Genomic DNA, 20,348 nt, shown 5'->3' on the forward strand with positions numbered 1-20,348 from the left:
ACCTTTTTGTGTTTAGTTGGAATAAATAATCCACAAAGCAAAAAGCCAGATATCTACATGGCTGAGGCTTTATTCCTCCTCACTTAAACAATTAGTACAAAGAGCATAAAGGCTGTACACACATGGGTTAATATCATTTTTCTAGCAAATACTTTACTCAAAATGCCATTTTCTTAGTCGACCTTGATGATTCCACACCCTCTAAACAAAAAAAAAACCTCACATATAAACAAAGTACATGGTAAGAGAGCTGTACCTGTGTCCACACTCACACCTGTGAGTAAAACCATTACGTCATAGTGGTGGGACGGCAGAATAATCATTAAAAAAAGTACAATAAATACAGACATCACTGCACTTGTGTATTAAAAATACACACAAGGTGAAATGAATATGGAGGGATTAAAAAAACAAACAACACTTTTGTCCCTGATACTGCTGAGAGTTTGTTAGTGTTGAAACAATCATTTGAGATTTTCTTTCAAACTGTTTACTACATATAATGCTGACAGTGCTTTGTTTTGTCCAAAAAGGACACATGTAAAAGACACACAAGGCTTTTTCCTGTGAGTGACCCACTGGTCTGTCCACACCTCCACGAGATGAAAACTAAATGTCCCTTTTAGTGCTTAGTTCAACTGGAGCCGGGCCGGGCGGCGCCGGGCCGGGCGGCGCCGGCCGCGGGCAGCGTGACGCGCTGCTCGTCCATGCGTTTGGCCTGAGAGCGCATGATGAGGCTGAAGAAGTCCTCGTCCGGTACGGTCGGCCCGCGGACCGGCGGGGGGGGCGGGGCACAGCGCTGGTCGTCCAAGCGGGACCCCTGGTGGTTAAGAGGAAGGAGGAGGATGTTATGCACAGTACTACTTATGTATTAAATGTACTGTGTGTACAGGAAACAGGAACACTGAATATTTGGTGGAGGTGGGAATCACCACAGGTCCCACGATTCAATTTTATCACGATACTTTAGTCCCGATTTCATATTCCATCCATCCATTATCTTAACCGCTTATCCTCATTAGGGTCGCGGGGCGCTGGAGCCGATCCCAGCTGTCAAGGGGCGAAGGCAGGGTACACCCTGGACAGGTCGCCAGTTCATCACAGGGCAGACATATAGACAAACAACCATTCACACTCACATTCACACCTACGGGCAATTTAGAGTCCAATTAACCTATGCAGCATGTCTTTGGACTGTGGGAGGAAGCCGGAGAACCCGGAGAGAACCCACGCTGCCACGGGGAGAACATGCAAACTCCACACAGAAGGACCTGCCAGACCAGTATCCGAACCCCGCCCCGCCCGGGATCCGAACCACAGACCCTCTTGCTGTGAGGCGTCAGTGCTAGCCACTACACCACCGTGCAGCCCCGATTTCATATTAAATATTGCAATTTATTCTATTTTTTCCACCGCAAATTGTCCCCAAAGGAAAACGTTGTCGCCATATTGCAGCAAAATGAAAACGCAACTGATTTTAATATTAGCAATTGATTTAATATTCGGCTTACACGTGCAAATTATCCCGATACTATGCTGTATTGATCCCCCCCCCCCGTCCTCCCGCCTAATATTTGGTGACGTCGGGTACCTGGCACTTGACGAGCATATCGAAGAAGTCGTCGTCGGGCTCGGTGTTGTCAGCGTTGGCCATCAGGTGGCTGAGCACGGCCTGGCTGCCGTTTTGTTTGAGCCTGAGGCCGGGCAGGCTCCCCCCGGCCGCCGCCGAGTCCTCTAACCGCCGGCCGTGGGCGCCGGAGACGTTGGCGGACTCCGACACGGCTGCAGAGTTTGAGAGGGATCGAGCAGGAGGAGTTGTATTTCAGTATGAAAAGTAAAAGGACTTTAAGTGTTGAAAAAACTTGCACACTCACATTTTCTGATGGCCCTGGGAGGCGACTCTGAGCCGCTGCTCAACGATAACCTGCTGCCCTTGTCCTGTATGGAACAGCGTTGGTCGTCCATGCGGTTGCTCTGGAACCGGCTCAGCAGATCGAAGAAGCCCTCGTCTCCGAGCATGTCCGGACTGAGCCGCTGCGGAACAAAAACCTGGACATGAGGAACGACTCAACAGAACGGGCCCGGTGCTGATGATAAGCTGGAAGATGCTAACTGCTAACGGCTTCCTGCGCCATGTACCTTCTGTGGTCCCTGAGCGGGCGCCTGGCTGGTGTCCAGGGTGTTGCTGGTGTCCTGGAGAACCTTGCTGGAGCCACCAGTCTTGTACTTCTTCCCACGCAGACGGTTGACAAAGAACAGCTTGGAGGAGCTCTTAGCCAGGGAGGGTTTGGACTGTTTGGTCAGGATGTCGCTGCTCCACTTCTGACCCTTCAACACACGGGGATGGATTGGTTTCCACAGTCCAGAAGGAAACGAGGGGAAAGAAGGTAAGCGTGAGGACCATAAAGCATCCGATTATCTGTAGACTGAACTTTTAAATAATCTGGTTTCATTAGCAAAGCGGGACTCGAGCATCAGGTGGACTTTGTGTGGCAGAAGAGAGGTTCTTACATTCATCTTGTCTGGAGTTAGTTTCACCAGCTCCAGGTTCTCCATGCTGCGTCTTCTGCTCATCCTGGGCCTCGCTCCTAAAACACAATCAACAATATGAAACACCAGCTAAACACACCACACTGTTTAAAGAAGACAAATGACGTATAACTGACCGTGCAGGTTGTAGTCTATGTCCTTATTCTCGGAGATAGTGGAGCTATTTGTGCTATAACTGAGACCCAGAACCATCTGGAGATCAGATACGTTCATACGAGCCGTCAGCTCCCCGCTCCGGTCTCCAGTCTAAAAAAAACACCACATGCACACACAGAGAGGTTAATTTACTCCTGAAGACTTTTGTTTCCACTGTAAATGAGAAGGCAATGACTTAAGGATGTGGCAAGTTAAAATTCACAGTTTTTTTGCGTATTGTGTACCTCTTTGCAGATCTCCAGGTGTTTCTCAGCAAAGTGCATGGCTTGGTCATGGTTGCCCAGAGCAGTGTAAGCATTGCCAAGACTCCAGCATGCACGGCCCTCCCCGATCCTGCATGAGAAAGCACATTTAAATCCACGCATACGGAAGAACATGTCATTCTCCTTCTGCCTGTAGTGAATGTGTGTACCTGTCATTGAGGTCCTGGGCTATGATGAGGTGTTTGAGGTGGTAGTCGATGGCTCGCTCATAGTCCTGCAGCAGCGTGTAGGTGTTGCCCAGACTGTAGCAGGCCTGAGCCTCCACCGCTCGGTCCTTCAGCTGCCTCGCCAGCTGCAGTGTCCTCCTGATACACATGCAAACAAGCTGGTTCAAAACAATGCAGAGCGGTAGCATCACTTTCCTCTGGCTTCTGGCACATTACAGGCTCACTTGCCCCACAGTCTAGGAACAAAATATTAAGTAATGCACAAATGAAGACCTCCTCTGGACCTCTATTATAAGATAGTGAGATTATTTTTGCAGTCAAAGAGTCGTTTTTTGATGCTCATGGAAAAATGAAAGTTGTATTCATGCTTTGTTGTGCAACACTCCTAGAAGTGCTCTTTCAACAGACATGATATGAAAGAGAGAAATTATAAAGTGGAGTTTCTTACTTGTAATGCTCAGCTGCCACTTCAAATTCCCCCAAGAAGATGTAGGCGTTCCCCAGGTTGCAGTAAGCTCGTCTCTCGGCCGAGCGGTCGCCAAACTCCTTGGCTATGAGCAAGCGCTGCTCAAAGAAAAAAGGACATAGTCAAAAACCTACTTCTGGAATTGGTCATTCTCACAGTAAATCATAAAATGTGTTTCTGAGGACCGGCTGTAAAGCTCATGTGTGGAGTGTGCTGGCGTATGCAAAACAAGGTTTCATACTTGTGGCTTTTTTAAAGACATACACTTTTTTTTTATGACAAACCTGTTCGTGAGAAGCTACCGCTCTGCGAAAGCTTCCCAACAAGTAGTACGTGTTGCCCAGGTTGCCGTAGGTTCGACCCTGAGCGGCGCGATCACCGAGCTCCTTCACTATGGCCAAGTTTGCCCTGAAGACACACAAGCAGAAAGGCATTGTATCACAAGAATATCCCTGCACATATTCACCAGCGACATGCTGTACAGTCACTTACTCGTAGTACTCCGCTGCCTGTCTCAGCGCCATCATCACCTCCTCTGGGAAATCTCCCGGCTCGGCTCCACTCCAGCAGATGCTTTTGCCTTTGGCATGGTACACGTTCCCAAAGTTATACAGAGCTCGCGCCTGACCCACCTAACACAAACCAAGGAGAGACATGTCGGTGCTGAAGGTAAACATCTCCTGGTTCACTGACGGGCTTGAGACCCCCCAGCTGCCTCACCTTGTCGTTAATGTCTTTGGCTATGTCCAAGTGCCTCTGACAGCAAACCACGGCCTCGTCAAACCGCCCCAGCACCTTTAAAGTGTTGCCAAGGTTCCCACTGGCTTTGGCTTCTCCAAGCAGGTCTCCAATCGTTCTGTGGATCACACATCATGTTAGTAATGATAAATATAGTCACGAGCAGGGTGGTGGGGTTCTCGCGCAGGTCCGACCTGGTCAAGGTGAGGTCATGGCGGTGGAACTCCAGGGCCTTGGCGTAGTCGTGCAGGTGGAAGTAGGCGTTGCCTAGCTGGCTGTAGATGGCGCTGAGCACCTGCAGGTCCTCCGTGCCCACCTGGATGGCGGCTTCGAAGAAGGAGACGCCCGCTCTGTAGTCGCCGACCTTACAGAGCCGCTCGCCCTCCAGCGCCAGCTCGAGACAGGACACCTCCATCCTGGAGCAGAAAGAACGGAGCGACGGTTTGACCCACTGCTTGAACTGACTTCCTCCTGAGCAGCACCAACCAATCCAGCGTTCAAAGACAATAATTAAAGCCTAATAATGAAGCATTTGTAGTGAGATGGATCCTCTCTGACTGACTGCACGCTCAGAGGGAAAAGCTTTGCCTAGAAAGAGAACTTTTAGGTACTTCCTTCCAGCTCCAGAGAACAATAGTTCAAACTGAGGTCTGTTTGTTTTGGTACATTTCACATCCTTTTGAAATGCCTCAGAAAGTGGAGTGGGTTCATTTTAGGGAGCTATTACAAGCATGCCATTGTTTGTCATATTTTGAGCTGTGCCTTAAAAGATCCACATTGGGTATTGTAGAAGGAAATAGGATAAAATATTCAACATGCAATTAGAATAAAGCTTTCTGAGCTCACTAGTGAGGTTCAGCTCTGCGCTTCAAGGCCAGTTAAAAGTGTCAGACAATGGCTGGTAGTTGTTTATCTGCACATGGATTATTTTTAGATTAAGTAGCATGAGGGTGCAAAGCAGAAATTCTAAATCTGACAACTTTTGTTTTTGAGGAAACTGCATTGTTGGGAAGAGATCGGCTTCACACGAAGTCCATTTAGTTTGTTTACGTCAAGCTTTCCTCATGTTCCCACCCAAGGTTTTGTCTGAAAGCTCTCCAGGGCCGACCCAGAAACACTTAACATAAAGTCACACCCGGCATGATGTTCTTAACTTACATATTCTAGGATGTGCCGTTAAAATGAGACAAAAACATCACAGTAAAGCTCATGTAATGAGCAGTGGTAGGCCTTAAAATAAAAAATGTCACTGGAGCAAATACAGTGGCAAATGCTAGCCTACCTGTTGGCTTTTTGTGTCTTAGAACAACAACAACAGCACATGAGACGCATCTAACGAGGTTTGCCAAAGCGGCAACTTCCAGCCTGCGGCTCCTTCTCTTTCTCTGAAGCATGAAGGATGCAACTCAATGTAGGAGTCTGCACTCAAAAAAAGGTGATCGACATCTTATTTGCTGCAGAGACGCATTGGAAAACTTCCAAGAAGACGCCGGTGATGTTAGCACAATGTTAGCTTCCGATGCATGGCAGCAAGGAAACTGCACATTCAGCATATTGTTAGCTAATCTGCTTGTGTTCAAAGCTCTCTCTTCTGACCTGGTCACCGGAGATTATGGCTGCAGAGTGAGCACCCGACAGATTAAGTGCTAAATAGATTCATTAGACATGTCAGGCACAAACGGCCTCTGTGGAGAAGTTTATTGGATTCAAGTCATTAACAACATCCCGACAGAAAGCCAAATAAATTGGACACACGTGTGGCAGAAAAAAACAAAGCAAGCAGTAATGAATTTTTTAGTGCTTGTTAAATATTGAAGCCAACTGGAGCGAGTCACACCTGCTGCCCGAGCGCTTTACCTGGGTATGTACGGAGAGCTGGCTGCTGGGAAACGTGCCAGCCTATATACAAACTCACAAAGCACCAAAAACAGTCCTCCCGCTCTATAGTTAGGTCTCAAATTTCAATTTCAGATCACACACACACACACACACACACACACACGATACCATCACTTCATCAACAAGGTAACACCAAATAAATAAATAAATAAATAATGTATTTCCTGACCAGACATCTTTTGTAACAAGTATTAAAATAATTACAAATATAAAAGAAGATGTTTCTTCTCCTGACCAGCAACCTTTAATGACTTTACAATCCTTTCTAAAACTAACGAGGGAGAGCGACACTTTAAAAACAGAGCCGGGACATCTTCTCCACCACAACCACACCTGCGTTGAGAGGAAAGATTCCTACCTGTAGCGGACATGAAAGGACTGCTCCTCATTCCCCGTGCTAACCACTGAGCCACTGGTATCCATTGATGTGCATAATATGAGGGAAAATCCCAGTTTTGTCTCGTAAAAAAAATCCTTGCAATTAAATTTTTTTTAAAAAGAGCCCAAAAATATCTTTGGTGAAAGGGAGTTGGACAAGAGGAGGCAAAACCACACGAGAAGTCACGACATGTGGTCGAGCCTGTGAGCGTCTCTCTGCTGAGTGGAGCCAGGGGACGGTAACCCCATGAGCGTCAGACAGAGCTGCAGAGTCCTGAGCGTCAGACAGAGCTGCAGAGTCCTGAGCGTCAGACAGAGCTGCAGAGTCCTGAGCGTCAGACAGAGCTGCAGAGTCCTGAGCGTCAGACAGAGCTGCAGAGTCCTGAGCGTCAGACAGAGCTGCAGAGTCCTGAGTGTCAGACAGAGCTGCAGAGTCCTGAGTGTCAGTCCACACGGCTGCCGCGTTCGTGCACTGCGTGCTTTGCGTCACCGCGCCTCAACCTCACCGGCGGGCCTCTGTGAAGAGAACACAAGATGCTGGACGTGAAGCCTCGTTCTGGCCACACGGCTCCATGGCAACACCAACCAAACAGCAGCGTGCACAAGCGGCGAATAGATGGAGGGGAGGGTGGGGGTCAACACACAGGCAAGCTGTCAATCTAACATGGTGACTCAATTCATCCCAGCTTGAAGATGTGTGCTCTGAAGTTGCTGCGAGGCTGCGAACGCCACAGAAAGTAACGTATGCAAGCAGATGTGGCAGTGAAGGAAAATCATGATCAGAGAGTAAATGCAAATAAGATGTCGTCGCTGGAAAGGAAGAGAAGCCAGCTAACCTGTTGCTGCATGATTTATCAAGAAAAGTATTGCTAAATTAAAAAGTGAAGCTCTGAGTGAAGCAAACCAAACACAGAAGCACTTCCACCAAAGGAAAAGACGGTGATAAGCAAGCTGCATGGATAAGATAGACTGCACCAAGCAAAGACCAGAGCCAACCATTACCTCATTTCTCCATGAGGTCATATTAGCCACACCCATTTGTCCCCCAAATTTAACCCATCAGCCTCTCCCACCACATATGAACCGGCAAATGGAGCAGACCACTTTGCAACTTGGAAACTGAGTCAATAATTGGTGCTAAAAGACAAGAAAGACGAGCAATCAGTATATTTAAAAACTTTCCAGAGATGGTTAAAGCAACATGGCACTTCTACATAAAGGGCATTGTATATTTTGGGCATTGTGTTCTTTTTCCAGCTAACTAAATATATTTAGTCCTACTTTAAAGAAAGGCCACTCAACGTATGCTAAATTGTCTTCTTCTACTTCTAATACTATTTAAAGGTCTGAAGATTTATTCTGTATTTATTAATCCAGGCCCTGTTTTTAATTACTTTCCATAAAAAGGAGGCCATTGTTCATAAAGTACCTTGGATGAGGACCTTTACTCATACTGCCAGAAAAACAGATGACAACCAAAACAGAGACAAAGACCCGTTTCACATCTTATTTAACGAAGGTTAAGGCCAGCAAATTACTCTGAATGAAAATACTCATTACACAGCATGAACGGCAGCAGTAATTCAACACTGAACTTAGAATTAAAAGACATTTTACAGTTTGTATTTTAATCAACTCGTCCTCAACATGAAAAGAAAAGGGAATTAAATCATCCCTTTGCAAGCCGAGACCTCCTGCTGCTACTTGAACAGTAATAATGCAAACTAAAGCCCATGGCTTTGGGAGTCTGTGCATGTTCCTGCACAGCAATGAGTCGCCCATTGATGTGTGCCAGTGTTGGTGCAGCCTTTTCCACCGTTGTATGCCAACAGGGTGTGTATACGAGACCTGCCCTGCTTACAAAGCTACAGTAAGCATGAACAAGTGTGTAACCGGAAGACATGATCCATGACTTAAGGAACATCAAAGGAAACAAGGTTGTTTTTTATTGACAGCCTCTTGACTCTTCAGTCACAAACAGGACATGATTTCACCCTAAACACATAGCACATGTGATCTATTTTCATTGATGCACTAAAATGACTGCTGCCACCGAGAGCAAGATCTAAATATGGAAACACCAGTCAGCATCACCGCATGAGCCAGCAAAAGCCTGCACGAAAACAAAAGAAAGAAACGACTGCTTGAATAAGTACAGAGATACTGACCGGTAAGTCTTCCACACAGGGACAGGGAATCTGGGAAGCCTGCAAGGAAAAGTGTTGTCACCATAAATAATTGTACACCGAAATATACTGTTGTTGCAGTACTTGGTGAAGTGTGTAACTATTTTAGTATTTTGCCTAAACTCAAACAAAATACTTGGTGTTTTAGTTCTCCAGAAGAGACATACATACATACATACATACATACATACATACATACACACACACACACACACTGAGTTGCCAGTTTATGAGGAACAAAAACCAGTTAAACCCAAAAATTAGGAAGGCATCCCAATATAACAATTCATTTCAACAGCAGCTCAAACTACTACTTTCTGTTGCAAGAAAGTGTGTGTCTGTATAGCTGTGTATTACTAAATCGGCACGTGAATTAGTGAAAGTAATAAAGAAATCCATGTGAAAGTTGACATAATAATGCAGTTAACAATTCTGTCAGCTGGTTTCCAAAACTACATCAGACGTTTGTGATTGTTATTGACGTTTGATATGAATGTAAACATAACTTATCCCAATTAGCACATTTCTAGCGTAACTCTTGAAAGAGAGCATTGTGAACATCATGTAAGAAGTGAAACACCTGCTCGAAGCCACAACCTCGGGCAGTTATTTCACCCTTCACTTTAGCTACAGGCTAGCCCGCTAGCATGTTAGCTGGTAAACTTACGTTAGACGATCCAGCTCGAACAATGGGGACTTCTCCTCTTTTCTCTTTACTTCCTCACAAGAATAAAAAACACAAGGTCCATAAAAAAAACTAAAAACAAAGAGACGTCTGTAATTTATGGACGAACTGTAAATGCAAACCTAAGCGCTCCATTATCTTTTTTGTAAAACTTCGATTTAACTTCCATGGGGAGGAAGAAAAATCGTATGGAGCCTATGTGGTTTCCGTCAAGTAGCCAATCAGAGGGCGACATTCAAAGATAGCCACGCCCCGCACAACGGTCATTGGACCAATGGATTCGAATAGAAAAGACGTGACGTTTCACTATCTGTCAGTGCCAAACAAGCAGACTTTGTCACATTTTCACACCCTTTTGTTTGCAAACTCAACACAAAGGATTGTTTGTTTTATAGTTCTGTCGAAAAAAGTTACAAATACATAGGTGCGCTCAATAAATGAATGTCACTAAAATTACAACCATGAGCATTTTCTGTGGAAACTGAGCTTTTATCGACACACACAGTCTTATAACGTAACTTACTTATAACACACTAGAGGAAAATAATTGTTGGGACCCCGTTGCCTAACAAAAAGAAGGCCGCTACTGTTGCTCTTTGCTTAGTTTATACGAGTGCGATGTAACGATGCAATGTCCAGTTTCCAACTCCTTGAAGGTAATTTATTCCTGACAATTGTACATACATCCAATGATTTTGTCCGTAGGCAGCTGGGATCTTTAATTCATGTCCAAAATGTGTTCGAAGAAGGTATTTGGCCACAAAATAACCTCTTTCTGGAGCCATATGCAGCGACTCACCAGATCTCGAGGATGCCCCCTGGTGAGTTGCTCCAGATACAAACAGTCTCCTCTGTTAACTAAATGTATGGTTCAAATACACTTAAACTGCCATCAACTGGTAGAAAGGGTAAACAAAACACGTTTACAACAACTCTGCACACACACATTACTTTGATTAATTGCCTATAATCATTCTACTGCTTGGGCTTTTATTTTGACAGACTGGTATTTCCGGTTCACCTGCTAAGCGTTGCGTCTGAATTCAAAAGAAAAAAACAAAAAGGATTTGCAAAAAAAATAATCTGCTCCTATGTAAGTTCAGTTCTCTCGTATTTGCGTTTTAGGATTCAAACTGAAAACGAAAAAATCATTTCTTTATTTTTTTTTCAACTAAACTACAAAAGAAACGACCAGAACTACACGGACCACACATGACCACACTTTGCCGCTGCGTGTCGTATGAAAGACTCAATAAATACTTAAAATAGTGAGGTTGGTCGTCCAGCTAATAAAAACTATCTTCAGTTAACTTGGTGGAGGTTACCAGGCAACTGCACCAGACGCAGGCTCCATTATTCATGACGCTGCAGACGCTCAACCTGTCCGAGAAACCAGATGTCAAGAAGGAGAGACTGCTGCAGCTCAGGGTCAGGAGACGGATCTGCAGACCCGCAGGAGCCGTTTAAACGTGAGTATGAAGGCAAAACAATGTCATTAATACAAATAATGTCATAAATAGAGAGCGCAAATGAGCCGCCACCGAGTCACAATATGAGGCTGAAAGTTTAAAGTAGCAGACAAACGCAGACTCTGCAGTGTAGTTGATGTTACTTTATTGTAATGCATGCCACACTCACAGTTAAGGAAGTACATTTGAATAATTAGGCTACTTATTTTAATACAGTTACTGCTACTTACACAAACTTATACCCCACTATAATTCATACTTATTACTTCATTCCATATATCCAACAGCAATATAGGTTACATATTTTTATTTGCATGTTGTTATACATAACATCATTCACACAAACAGTGCACACACACAAACCTTTGACCACACAATACATTAATTGTTATATAATTGACGTTTTGATCCAATGTTGTCTGCTCACACGTTGTGTTGCTAAGTGATGAACAGGTGCTCCATCCTCCTGTCTTGCCCTCCGCCACAGGTGAGGACAAAGCGTCCATGGAGGCAGCAGCAGAGGAATCAGACGAGGACGCTCGGGTTGAGGACAAGCCCACTGTGTTTTGGGAGAAGTGCATTCAGCAGAGCGTCTTCGTGGACCTGAGTGAGGATGAAAGCCTCCACCTCAGTGATTTGGAGACTTCTTTAGCCTTACGTCTGTCCCGGGCCGAGTCCGCCGGCTCCGAGGCGAGCGTCCATCTCAGTGGTGAGTCCTGAAGTCACCGGTGATCACTTTGTGTCAGTTGAACTGGTTTGTTTCATCTCTCCCGAACGGTATATCCCACTGTAGTGTAGCGTCATAACACATGGGCGGTTTTAAATGAAGAATAAGACACCGTTACTCTCACAGGTTTATACCAGATCATGGTGATTGATGTCCTGGGTGTGAAATGGAAAGGACTTTGTGGCACTCTGTAATATGTGACAGTGATTTTCTTTGACATGTTATGACATATTGGCCGAGTCACAGAGTAAATGTAAGCTGCCATTGTTAATTATTAAAGGCTAAAAGGATACGTTGTATGGTCATTTTTAGTTTCATGCTACATATCAACTTGTTTTAATGTTAAAAAAAATAATGTTTTCTTATCCCGTCCATCTGAATAAACCTGTTTTCACCTTCTGTCTGTTGACTCACATGTTTCCAGCCCACAAAAGTTTGCACTCCAGATACCCAAATGTGTGTGAGGTTGTCATATGTCCCTTTTGCATGATTCCACTCTTATCTTTTAGTTTGGTATTTAATTTGCAGGCAGTGCAGAGCTGTCGCCGTTGGACGTCACCTCTTCAGAGTCCAGTGTCGTCGTCAGCAGTCAGAGTGAGATGGTGGGAGAGAGCAAGCCCAAGAGCAGCATATTGCATGTGTCGGCCCCAAAACCAAACACCGTCCCAGATGAGCCGCCTTTAATAAAGCACGAGGACCCAGTAGATACCAGTGACGAGGAGCAGGAGGACCTCCCTTTTGACGAAGACCTGGGCAGCCCTTATTTCAACCAAACAGTGAACTCTGAGGGCGACACGAGCTCTGTGGGAACAGAAACAATCCATGCAAGTCCTGATTGTAGTGGTGTGCCTGAATGTAAGACAAGAGGTAGAGATGATGTCATCGAACGCTTGGTTTCTGCTGAGCGTCACGCTGAGAAAGCGGCAACTTTGTCGCAAGACGATGGCAACACCGAACGGGACAACTCTCTTGATGGTTCCAAGCCAAGTGGGGTTGCCCCATCGTGCCCTTGCCCTTCCGACCTCGACCAGTTGTTGCTGCGACACTTTTCCCAGGAGGAGCTGCTGCGACCCCGCAGGCCGATCGAGGCAGAGACCCTGCCGGAGGTGTCCCTGTTGGAGAGCGGGGATGACACTGTTTGCAGCTGGGCTCCGACACGCAACAGCTCAACAAGTAATAGCAAACACTCAGACGGCGCTGAGATGAATCAGAGTTTCTGCTCCGACAGGAATGACGAGACGAGTGCATCAGGGAAAAAATGTCATTTAGAGGACGAAGCAGAAAGAGAAATTGATACCGTCACCTTCTCTGACAGCAGTCGGGATAAAAGTGCCGTAGACGTAGAGAAGCAGGAAAAGGATGAGCAGCTTCAGAGAGTCCCACTTGTGCGCACCAGGTCCCTCAGTGAGATGAAGTATGGTCAAGGCCAAGTCCACTACCCGCTGCCTGACTTCTCCAAGGTTGCCCCCAAGGTGAAAATCCCCAAATGTCCAAATGGACCAGCCAGACCTGTTCCTCAGAGCCCGAGCACCATGCACAGAGCCCGGTCCTCTCCAGAGATGTTAGGGCTGATACACAGAGTCCTGGAGGATTCAGCCCAGCCTGCAGTGAAGCCCTATGTCTTCAAAGAAGAGGACAAGCAGTCTGCTCCAGCACTGGTGCATCACCTGCAGGTAGAACACATTCAGGGTTCACACCTGTAAGGTTTGTGATTTCCTGTCTGTCCTCAAACAACAACATGCTGCGCGTTGTGGCACTAACATTTGTTTCGTTCCACATGTCTTCCTCAGATGGAATACGATAAATTACTAACCAAATATGCTGAAGCAGAGAAGCGTATAGATCAAATGAGAGCAGGAACCAACGTAAGTAAAGCGTTGACTTAACCTCAGTCATGTCTCAGTCATGGCTTTAATGCAAGTTACACGTTGATGGATCTCCTTTTCTCAGGCTCAAGCCTCCTCAGACCTGATGCTTTATTTAGAGTGTGATGATGATCTTCAGGGTAACGTAGTGGAGAGAAGCCATCTTGGATCCGTGGCTTCTCACCTTCCCCCATCAGGTATGTCTCTGTGTCCGACATCTGATATTATGACAAGTCAACGCTTTGCTTCGCTATGTACCTGCATATTACACAGTGAAGTGCAACCATGGAGACAAATGGAGTCAGATGACAACTACTCTAGTCAGACAGACATCTTTTCTTAGCTTTTGGAGCATGTTCATAAAGAGGAAAACAATGCATGTAAACCAAACCACATGGAAATATTTCACTCTTGATTTCTGCATCTTTAAATCACAAGACGATCAGTAGCTGTATGCATTATGTGTATGTTGCAATAATTAGTAAAGTAACACATTATTTGTCTGTATACACTGAAAGTAAACAATATTACCTTACTTTCTTTAACCCGTTAAACTGTGAAAAAATGTATATCTGCAAAAAAATCACTTTCAAAAGATATTTTGATGGTAACTCTGAACATCCAGCATGATATGAGCCAGATTCCCTAAAAAAGCCTTGTGGAGCATCAATAAGACACCTTTTTGGAAAGATTAGGACCTAAAGAATCAAAATCTGCAACAAAAATCACAATAAAACGAAGACTTGGCCTGTTAGGAAGGAGTTTCAGTCAAAAAACTGTGTTCTTCGGTTTTAAAAATTAAAAAATGACGTATTTAATGCCAAAAGATTGTCCAAATGGGGCATGCTGGGACTTAAAATGGGAGCACGGTTTTCAAAAGGTCAAATGCATTGATGAGTAAGAACGGATCAGAAAAAAATAATGATGTAATTCCCCTTTATGGCCTATTTGTATCACTTCAGTCTGGCTTTGTTTCTAGAAAACCTCCAGAGCAGCAACGTGAACACCTCGTCCCCCAGCCGGCCTGAGGCGGGTGATGGTGAAAGAATGACCGCAGAGCTGATGGACATCATCAGCCAGTTCATGCAGAAGGTAAGATTGAAGATGGGATACCACGAGGCTAAATACACAAACATATTCATAAGCCCTCTTCTATTCAGGTGGACGGATTTAAATCAAGTGTGAGCATCATGTCAATGAGCACAGCAGAACAGCAAATGGTCAGTATTGTTCACTTCTTATGTGTAGTTGGATATGAAAATATAGGACATCACAATTGTGTGAGATGCATTATAACTCATGTATTTTTTTTGCGTGTCCATAAATGTAAAATATGACCACTGTCAGATGTTGAGGAGCATCATGGAGGCTCAGGACCAACTGGAAAGAGAGTACATCAGGAAGAAGGAACAGCACAGAGCTCTGGAGATGCAGAACTACTTGGGCCTGTCCAGGAAAACAGGCGTCTTTGACCCAAACAGGTGAAAGAGACTCTTGACTTTCACCAGCGTGAATGAGTCGCACGTGAATGTCCTCATTCATGTGCATTGTGTGTGTTAAACCGTGTGCAGGCAGGTGGAGGGAGACCTGTTCAGGATAGGGATGCAGCTTGAAGACATCAAGGAGATGATCGACAAAAATGTGTGCGAGCAGATTTCTCCACCGCATTCAACCTCCACTCCCACACCCATGAAGGAGGTGGAGCTCAGTCCTCTCTACATGCCGTCACCCTCTCCTCCACCATCCCTGCAGGAGGTCAGCAGCTCACGGCCTCATTGTAGCGTGTTCACAACCCGTCTTCTTCTATTTGAATGCTCAAGGCTTGAGCTTCATAATCTTTTCAAAACATAATCTTTAATCTGTTCTCTTTCCCACAAAGTTTTTTACTTTTCGTACAAAATGTCACGTTAAAGTGTCGCGACGTTTGTGCAACGTGAACAGACTTTACTTGGTGACTTTACTTGAAGATCTCTGGATCATAACAGGGAATAAAATGATCATTTCTGTATTAATCAAATCTTCAATGACATTCATGAGAATTTAACCCTTTCTCACTTCTCCAACGAACTCCTCTTCCTCATCTTCTTCATACACATAACAACAAGCAATGCAGTTTATCGTGAGCTTTTCAATATCCATATCTTTAATATATGATTGGTGTTACTTTTTTATGACATTCATATGGATTAGAACCATTCACAGTTTTCAAACTATATCTATTACTGCACCTTCTTCCTATTCTTCTTCTTTTAGCCAGTAATTAAGCGTAGTGTCACCTTTTCAACACACCTTATAATATTCTATATCTTTCATACATTATTGATATTAAAGCCTGCTATCCAGCCTTTTCTACTCTATTTCTGAGAAATGAAGAGTGTGTGTCTGTGTAAGATGATACTAAACTCAAATGATTGAACGGTCTCGTGTGTCAGGGCCCACATGCAGCTTTTTCCACTGCTGGTTATGAGATGGAGACGCAGAAAGAGGAAGTCGAAGAGGAGAGGAAAGTCCATCGAGATGAGAGCAGTGAACTCAAAACAACTGAGGCTGTGCTGAAAAACACTGGACAGAACTACTGCTATGCAAGGTACTTTTGAAGTAAAACCATATTAAAATAGTGTGCACGATGGAGTCAAATGATACACCACTGGTGTGCATGCTTCACTGTCACTGTTGTGTCTACCTCTTGATGTTTTGAGTGGCGCGTGCATGTGTGTGGGCTCACATGATAGCCGTGCTCTCAGCCTCACCAAAGGCAGATAGTGTTTCAGGTGTTAGGTTCCCCCGAGCGGCTCTGTGTGACTGTGCAGGGTTTCTTCTCCGTCCCGCTCCAGCAGCTCTCCGGCCGGACAGGAAGTGCAGACGCTGGAGGCTGAAGACGAGAGGAGCTGCCTCTCCTCGGAGGCGACGGATCACAGCAACATATTAGCATACCTGAGCGGAAGCAGCGCGTCCGCAAGACTGAGGGAGTGGACATGCAGCAGGTCAGTGATGGACATTACATTCTACCTGGCCACATACTGTCACAGAGCTGTGACCATGTTGTGGTGTATCTATACTGCTTTGTGTGTCTCATTGAAGTAACATTGAAGTAAACCGTCTTGTAGTTTGGTCACAGAGTAAATGAGATCAGTATGTGTTGTGTTGTTAATCTAGAAACATCTACAGCAGGCGCCCAAGAATAGTTAGCTTTACACAATGTTTTCCTTGTTATACTGTTTAAATATGACTTCCACAACTCCGCTCCACAGACTATAAATATCAAACTATCTCACTTGTTGTTGCTGCAGCCGCAGCAGCCCGGATAGTGTCCTGACCCCGGTGGGTGGATGTGATCTGGGTGACTGTGTGAGTCAGGCTGTGGAGGTCTTGCTCAGAGACTCAGACAGCCACATTCTGTCAGAGCCTCCTCTCAAAACCTCATCTCCATCACAGGTTAGTCACAGAGAGTCTGATGTTGTCTTGGATGGTGTTTAGGTTGCAGTGTTGTAATAGAGGATGCATAAAGGCTGCCGTAGTTTAATGGTTGTTGTCTGGGGTGCAGAGGTTTGTGAGTCCAGAGACCGACAGCGGCTTCGGGAGCTCCTACTTGAATCAATCCGCCTCTGAACCGATTCAACTAAATCTGCTCACAGAAAGGTGTAAAGCAAAAATACACAGCAACACTATAACACATTTGTGAAGTATTTAATGAAACTAGCTCCTGTTGATGCACACTCATAATCTACATGACTCAAGTTTGATCCTCCCACCTCCAGCGGGTTGTCCCAGAATGACGGTTTAAGCGGCTCAGACAGTGAAGGCTCCTCCAACCTGCAGACGGCCGTCCAGTCGGCCTCACTCAGCAGCCAGCGATGGGTCCGTCCCTCCACATCCGTCCAAACACAGTCCGGTGGTGCGGCGGTGGAGCGGTGGGTGGAGAGCACCACTAAGGAGCCTTCAGCCAAGCTGCAGGGTGAGCTGACCCGGCAGCATGAAGGCATTCTATTATTATCTCACTTTATCTGGTCATTACTGCAATAATGAACACTTCTAAACCACGGACACACAGGATCTGACCGCAGCCGGCCTGCCCAGCTCCATCACCGCGTATCTGAACCCGAACTCGGCACTACCATGGACTCAGAAGAGAGAGGCAACCCACTGCACTCCTGCTCGTGTAATAGGTGGGTTGACGCTGAGGAGCTGCTCGTGTTGGTGGTTGAGCGCTGCAAAAGTGTTCAGTACGGAGTGAACTCAGAACGCACCACACAGACTGTGAGAGCAGGTGAAAAGGTCATTAGACGATGAGACATTCAGGAGCAGGAGAAGCCACAGTCGCTCACAGACACTGCTTCTTTACACAGCGAACATCTGTGTGTGTTGTCATGTGTGTGTGTTTAGTGAGACTATCGTGGCCTTGCAGTCGGAGGTGTCCCGGCTGAAGAAGGACCTGCAGCAGGGTTTGGTCCAGCTGCCTCACCTCGCACAGAAAATGGACGATCTCACCTGTAAATACAAACAGGATCACCAGGAACGCAAGTCTAAAACCAGACCGCGGACCCACCACAGACCAGCATGCAACAGGTGGGGAGCTGATCCTGGAGGCTGATAGAGGAGGAACAGATGGATGATGGCTGTTGTTGGGGTGCATTGATGTGACGTTTGGTTTATATTTACCTTTAATAATTGTTGAATAACAACCAGACAACTGCAGATGCAGCAAGAAGCTCTCATGATGCACACAGACGCTGAATATCAGTGCTGTCATGTTTTTATTCATTATTCATTAGACAGTCATTATTATGACCCTTTTATATTTCAACGTCTAGTGTGTGGATGCCATCGAGTAGCACACAGAATGCGAGCAATCACAGCTCCGGTCACACGAGGAGAGATGACTGGACCTCCTCGGACATGGACCCCAGCAGGAGCAGAGGTTCCTCCACAAAACACTCACACGCCAATGACAGCAACACACTCCACGTTGCATAGTGTGTCTAAACATCTGATTATGTGTGTTTGCGTGTGTGTATTTCAGACAGCGATGCCACATCCGGCCCGGAGGTCATGTTGCAGTTCCACAATTCACCTGTAGAGGGCCGGAGAGACGGCGTGCACTCTGCACCTGAGCTGCAGTCCAACAGAGGTGAGAGACACGGCTGGTTCCCACAGTTCTGTGCAGGGATGTTATATCTAATAGTGTGTGTTGTGCTACTTCAGGGTCAAAGAGAAACGGCTTCAAAACATCTGATCTGACCGGCCACGTTTTAAAAGAAGGAAAGACTTCTGACAGCCATGAGAAGCAGCGACCACAAAGTAAGAGATTTTATCATCTAATGTTTCTCACGTCAACGTGTCAGAGTCATTGTGTTTTATTAAAATTGTGTTTTGCTGCAGTAATTCAGGCAAAAGTAGCCCCAACTCAGTATTAAGTGCTGTACATGCTCATACTTTTCATGTTCATACTTTTCAGTTGGCCAAGATTTCTTTGTATTGGTCTTAAGTAATATTCTAATTTTCTGAGATACTGAATTTGGGTTTTTCCTTAGTTGTCAGTTAAAATCATCAAAATTAAAAGAAATAAACATTTGAAATATATCAGTCTGTGTGTAATGAATGAATATAATAGACAAGTTTGACTTTTTGAATGGAATTAGTGGAATAAATCAACTTTTTGATGATATTCTAATAATATGACCAGCACCTGTACGTACATACATACATACATACATACATACATACATACATACATACATACATACATACATAATAGAACTATTGATTTTCAAGCACATACTAGGAAAGCACAGAGTAGTTTGTTAAAACAGGGCAGAGACAAAACATCATCATCATCATCATCATAAATATCTTTGCCAGTAACGTCCAAACCAAATCCAGGCATGTGAATGTGTGCAGTATTGTGTTGTGTACACGCTGTAGTAGTGCTTGTCATGTTTCCGTGATCAGCGGCCATCATGGAGAGTTTTTACTCCAAGGAGAGCTGGTCTCTTTTCCCCTCTGCGTCTCTTCAGAAGCCTCTTCTCCAGGTCGGCTACGGCTCCTCCAGCAGTCTGCCCGCGAGGTGAACATGTGACACAAACGCACCGCTTACCGACAGCAGACGTGTTTGGTTTCCCACACAGTGTTATTAAACGTTATGGGGAATATCTGTCCTCCAATCCAGCTACAAAGTGAGGGAGACGCCTCTGCGGCCCATGTCCCATCAAAGAAAACGCTCCACCCAGTCCGACTCGGCTCTCCTGCCCAGTAACGTGTTCTTCCAGCGAACGCCGTCTCCAGCGTCATGGCCCTCAAAGACCGGCAGCCGGTCCGGCAGATGCAGAGGGACCAAGGTGAGGCGTCCGCTGCCTCTTCTCACTTTGTAAAGATCCTCCCTGTAAAATCTTTTCACGCTTAGCTCATTGAAAAGTCTGCAAACTGTCCTGCAGGAGGTGGAGATGAGCAGGTCTCTGGACCAGGCCATCGAGGTGGCCCGCTGCATGAAGAGGACCACCGACCGGATGGCCAAGAGGCTGTCGGCTGACCTGGCGGAGGCTCATCTTCACAGGAGAGCGCACAGCGTGCAGCCACCACCAGGGGGCAGCAAACCCCGTTACAACAAGCAGAGCACAGATCAGTTCCCTCTGTAATCATCCACCTGTCGTGATGACACCTGTTCATGAAAAGTTATTGCTTTTTACATGGTTGTTTGTATTCATACGAAGCCTAACATGAAACTGCAAAAATAAAATGTTGCACATGTTTTTGTTGATGGAGAGAAATGTGGTTATTTTAAGTATCTTTATTTTTTTTTGGA

The 20,348-nt window shown here is 45.5% G+C and overlaps 2 protein-coding genes across 6 annotated transcripts; one reads left to right on the forward strand and one right to left on the reverse strand.

Annotated features, from left to right (window-relative positions):
• Positions 1-45: 45 nt before the first annotated feature.
• Positions 46-9,684, reverse strand: gpsm2 (G protein signaling modulator 2). Of its 3 annotated transcripts, XM_068603723.1 has the most exons (16): positions 9,471-9,684; positions 8,786-8,824; positions 6,598-7,133; positions 4,535-4,756; positions 4,323-4,458; positions 4,095-4,234; positions 3,887-4,010; positions 3,585-3,700; positions 3,119-3,274; positions 2,931-3,039; positions 2,667-2,796; positions 2,512-2,588; positions 2,140-2,328; positions 1,875-2,034; positions 1,592-1,782; positions 46-820 (listed from the first exon to the last, which is right to left on the reverse strand). In XM_068603723.1, exons 3-16 carry the CDS (start codon positions 6,660-6,662, stop codon positions 635-637), a joined length of 2,001 nt encoding a protein of 666 aa, XP_068459824.1. In that variant the 5' UTR covers positions 6,663-7,133; positions 8,786-8,824; positions 9,471-9,684; the 3' UTR covers positions 46-634. The 3 variants fall into 3 exon arrangements, with proteins under 3 accessions (XP_068459824.1, XP_068459833.1, XP_068459842.1); XM_068603732.1 differs by lacking the exon at positions 6,598-7,133; XM_068603741.1 differs by lacking the exons at positions 6,598-7,133; positions 8,786-8,824; positions 9,471-9,684 and adding an exon at positions 6,198-6,584.
• A 1,129-nt stretch (positions 9,685-10,813) lies between these two features.
• On the forward strand, positions 10,814-20,313 carry LOC137781982 (microtubule organization protein AKNA). Of its 3 annotated transcripts, none has more exons than XR_011077242.1 (22): positions 10,814-10,957; positions 11,445-11,666; positions 12,213-13,357; positions 13,475-13,549; positions 13,635-13,746; positions 14,529-14,641; positions 14,710-14,769; positions 14,897-15,030; positions 15,121-15,304; positions 15,982-16,136; positions 16,384-16,533; positions 16,840-16,984; positions 17,094-17,188; positions 17,308-17,504; positions 17,601-17,715; positions 17,933-18,115; positions 18,361-18,467; positions 18,570-18,677; positions 18,752-18,847; positions 19,564-19,613; positions 19,716-19,884; positions 19,981-20,119. XR_011077242.1 is itself a non-coding variant. In XM_068571034.1 (22 exons), the coding sequence occupies exons 1-22, from the start codon at positions 10,885-10,887 to the stop codon at positions 20,179-20,181; spliced, it is 3,954 nt and encodes a 1,317-aa protein (XP_068427135.1). In that variant the 5' UTR covers positions 10,814-10,884; the 3' UTR covers positions 20,182-20,313. The 3 variants fall into 3 exon arrangements, 2 of the variants coding, with proteins under 2 accessions (XP_068427135.1, XP_068427136.1); XM_068571034.1 differs by having other exon boundaries at positions 19,499-19,613; positions 19,981-20,313; XM_068571035.1 differs by having other exon boundaries at positions 16,387-16,533; positions 19,499-19,613; positions 19,981-20,313.
• Positions 20,314-20,348: the final 35 nt, after the last annotated feature.

Source organism: Clinocottus analis, unplaced genomic scaffold, assembly GCF_023055335.1.
Source record: "Clinocottus analis isolate CAN_PGR_092001 unplaced genomic scaffold, fCliAna1.0.p SCAF_11, whole genome shotgun sequence".
Taxonomy (NCBI): Eukaryota; Metazoa; Chordata; class Actinopteri; order Perciformes; family Cottidae; genus Clinocottus; species Clinocottus analis.

Coding starts and splice junctions, on each gene's coding strand:
- gpsm2 (XM_068603723.1), bottom strand. CDS start 6,662: ATGGATACCAGTGGCTCAGTGGTTAGCACGGGGAATGAGGAGCAGTCC. Junction 2,035..2,139: donor CCGCTCAGGGACCACAGAAG/GTACATGGCGCA, acceptor TTTGTTCCGCAG/CGGCTCAGTCCGGACATGCT. Junction 821..1,591: donor ATATGCTCGTCAAGTGCCAG/GTACCCGACGTC, acceptor CTTAACCACCAG/GGGTCCCGCTTGGACGACCA.
- LOC137781982 (XM_068571034.1), top strand. CDS start 10,885: ATGTCAAGAAGGAGAGACTGCTGCAGCTCAGGGTCAGGAGACGGATCT. Junction 17,716..17,932: donor CACTCCTGCTCGTGTAATAG/GTGGGTTGACGC, acceptor GTGTGTGTTTAG/TGAGACTATCGTGGCCTTGC. Junction 19,614..19,715: donor TCCAGCAGTCTGCCCGCGAG/GTGAACATGTGA, acceptor CCTCCAATCCAG/CTACAAAGTGAGGGAGACGC.